The 2,574-nt window shown below is 32.9% G+C and overlaps 1 protein-coding gene across 1 annotated transcript; it reads left to right on the top strand.

Moving 5' to 3' along the window:
* The first annotated feature begins 360 nt into the window (after positions 1-360).
* LOC101262397 (CBL-interacting serine/threonine-protein kinase 5-like) lies at positions 361-2,321 on the top strand. The gene has a single exon (XM_004252646.5). The coding sequence runs from the start codon at positions 612-614 to the stop codon at positions 2,073-2,075; it is 1,464 nt and encodes a 487-aa protein (XP_004252694.1). The 5' UTR covers positions 361-611; the 3' UTR covers positions 2,076-2,321.
* The last annotated feature ends 253 nt before the right edge of the window (positions 2,322-2,574 follow it).

Here is a 2,574-nt window from a genome sequence, read left to right as displayed (position 1 = left end):
CTCATAAATTCAACCTAACTCCGATTCTGAGTATAGTTATAGTAACATTACAAACAATCGCACACAACATTATTTATTAAGCTATTGAATATTGAGAGTTCGTTAGATATCAATTTTAGATTAAAATCTAGATAAAACACTAAGGAAGGGGACTTATTCTTTATTTACCAAAAAAAAAAGTATAGTGACAGGTGCTCACGTAGTAGTGTATCATAATTAAAAAGAATAATTGAGTCTGACTTTTGAAAAACAGCACAGCATTGAAGATGCAGATGCACTACAGCACGCGCAGTATGTTTAGAAAATTTTGAAATGGTCTTTATCAAACATTAATTCCTTAATATATAGATATTTACATATAACAGTAACTAAAGAACTAATTCATTTCCATTTGTCTTTAGCCTTTGTCCAAAGGCTATTTTACTAATTTCAACAAAATTATAGTAATCTTCTTTTTCTGATCAATGTGCTTTACATATCCTAATCTCAGCTCTCGAATCCATCAATACTTTGATCATCATCAGCTTCAGCTTCCAATAACAACTTGTTTTTCTCATAACAAACTGCGCAAGGAATTGATTCTGCAAATTGTGTAGTAGTTCAAAATCATCATGGAGAAGAAAATATTGTTTGGTAAATATGAAACTGGGAGACAATTAGGCAAAGGAACGTTTGCTAAAGTCTTCCATGCAACCAACCTTGTCACTGGTGAAAATGTTGCTATCAAAGTGATCAAGAAAGAGATTGTGAAATCTCAAGCAATGATGGAGCAAATCAAGAGGGAAATATCAGTTATGCGCCTTGTTCGACACCCTAACATTGTTGAACTCAAAGAAGTCATGGCAACGAAAACAAAGATCTTCATTGTCATGGAATACGTTAAAGGTGGTGAACTCTTTGCAAAAGTAGCAAAAGGGAGGCTTAAAGAAGACATAGCTCGAAAATATTTTCAGCAGTTAATAAGTGCTCTTGAATTTTGCCACAGTTGTGGTGTTTCTCATCGTGATGTAAAACCAGAAAATCTCCTACTTGATGAAAATGAGAATTTAAAGGTAACAGATTTCGGTCTATCGGCTTTGCCAGAGCAATTGCTGAATGATGGTCTTCTATACACTCAGTGTGGAACTCCAGCCTATATTGCACCTGAAATAATACGAAATAAAGGTTATAATGGTGGCAAGGCTGATCTTTGGTCCTGCGGAGTCGTATTATATGTTCTTCTAGCAGGGTGTTTACCTTTTCAAGATGGTAATCTTGTGAATCTGTATAGAAAGATTTTTAAAGCAGAATATAGATTCCCCCCTTGGTTATCAACAGAAGCAAAGCGTTTAATATCACAAATATTAATCCCTAATCCACAAAAAAGGATAAGTATAGCTGGAATAATGAAAAACCGTTGGTTTATAAAAGATTTTAAAATGCCAATTTATAATGGAAATATTTCATCATCATCATTATTAATTGATCATGAACACGATACAATATCTATGTTAGATAAATTTGGAAGATCTGACGAAAACTTAAAACATGGAGGGATGATAAAATCACCCTCTTCACCAGCGTTATTGAATGCTTTTGAATTGATCTCATCTATGTCAGCTGGTGCGAATTTATCAAGCTTGTTTGAGAACAAGAAAAAAACAGAGTCCATTTTCACATCGAGGTGTTCAGCCACAATCATCATGGCCAAGATTCAATTGTTGGCTAGGAAATTGAATTTTAAAGTTGCAAGGGTTAATGGATCAACATTGAGGCTGCAAGGTTCTTGTGATAGTAGGCCAAAAGCACGTTTATTGGTGAACATCGAGGTGTTCAAAGTGGCTCCGGAAGTGGCTGTGGTTAAGTTTTCAAAAATCTCAGGGGATTCACAAGAGTATACAAAGTTTTTGGAGGAGGAGGTGAAACCAAACTTAAAGGACATTGTTTTGACATGGCATGTTGAGCAAGCGTTAAGTGATATTTGTGAAAAGGAAGACTGTAAAATTCCAGTCAAGTGTGCTAGTTGCAAGGATTTGACTCATAATAAACTACAAGACATTGACGATATAACTGCTAATTTGTCATCCAGCGTGTGAAAACAAAATACAATATATTCATTTCATTATTAACAATTGCATTTGGTTTGTATGTCATCAAGACCAAATATTAATTGTATAGAGAAGGGATAATAGATATGTATCTTCTCATAGTTCCATATACCCTTCATACTTTTTATTTTCCTTCATTTGTTTGTAATTGATTGAGACTTGAACTGTAAAATTGTTTGTGATTTTTGAATGAGATATTTATATATACACAACGAAAGGTGACCGTTTTTTTAACTTTTTTGTGACTAATCTCTCTTTCTTTCCTTGTATGGTTGTACCCATAGGTATACCATGATAAAAAAATGTTAGATAAGACATGTTTTAACATAAAGTAACTTATGTTTTATTTCCTAAATCAGAAATCGATTTTTTAATTTTTTAATAAAACAAAACTATAAATTTGCCTCAAAAACTACTAAACTGAACTAGCTTACCGAATTATTTTGTTACTATATTGTCTCCTAATTATTTTGTTACATTTTTTGAA

The sequence above is a fragment of the Solanum lycopersicum genome, chromosome 12, assembly GCF_036512215.1.
Source record: "Solanum lycopersicum chromosome 12, SLM_r2.1".
In the NCBI taxonomy this organism is placed as follows: domain Eukaryota; kingdom Viridiplantae; phylum Streptophyta; class Magnoliopsida; order Solanales; family Solanaceae; genus Solanum; species Solanum lycopersicum.
Note: the sequence above shows the minus strand (reverse complement) of the source record. Positions and strands in the feature narration are given on the sequence as shown.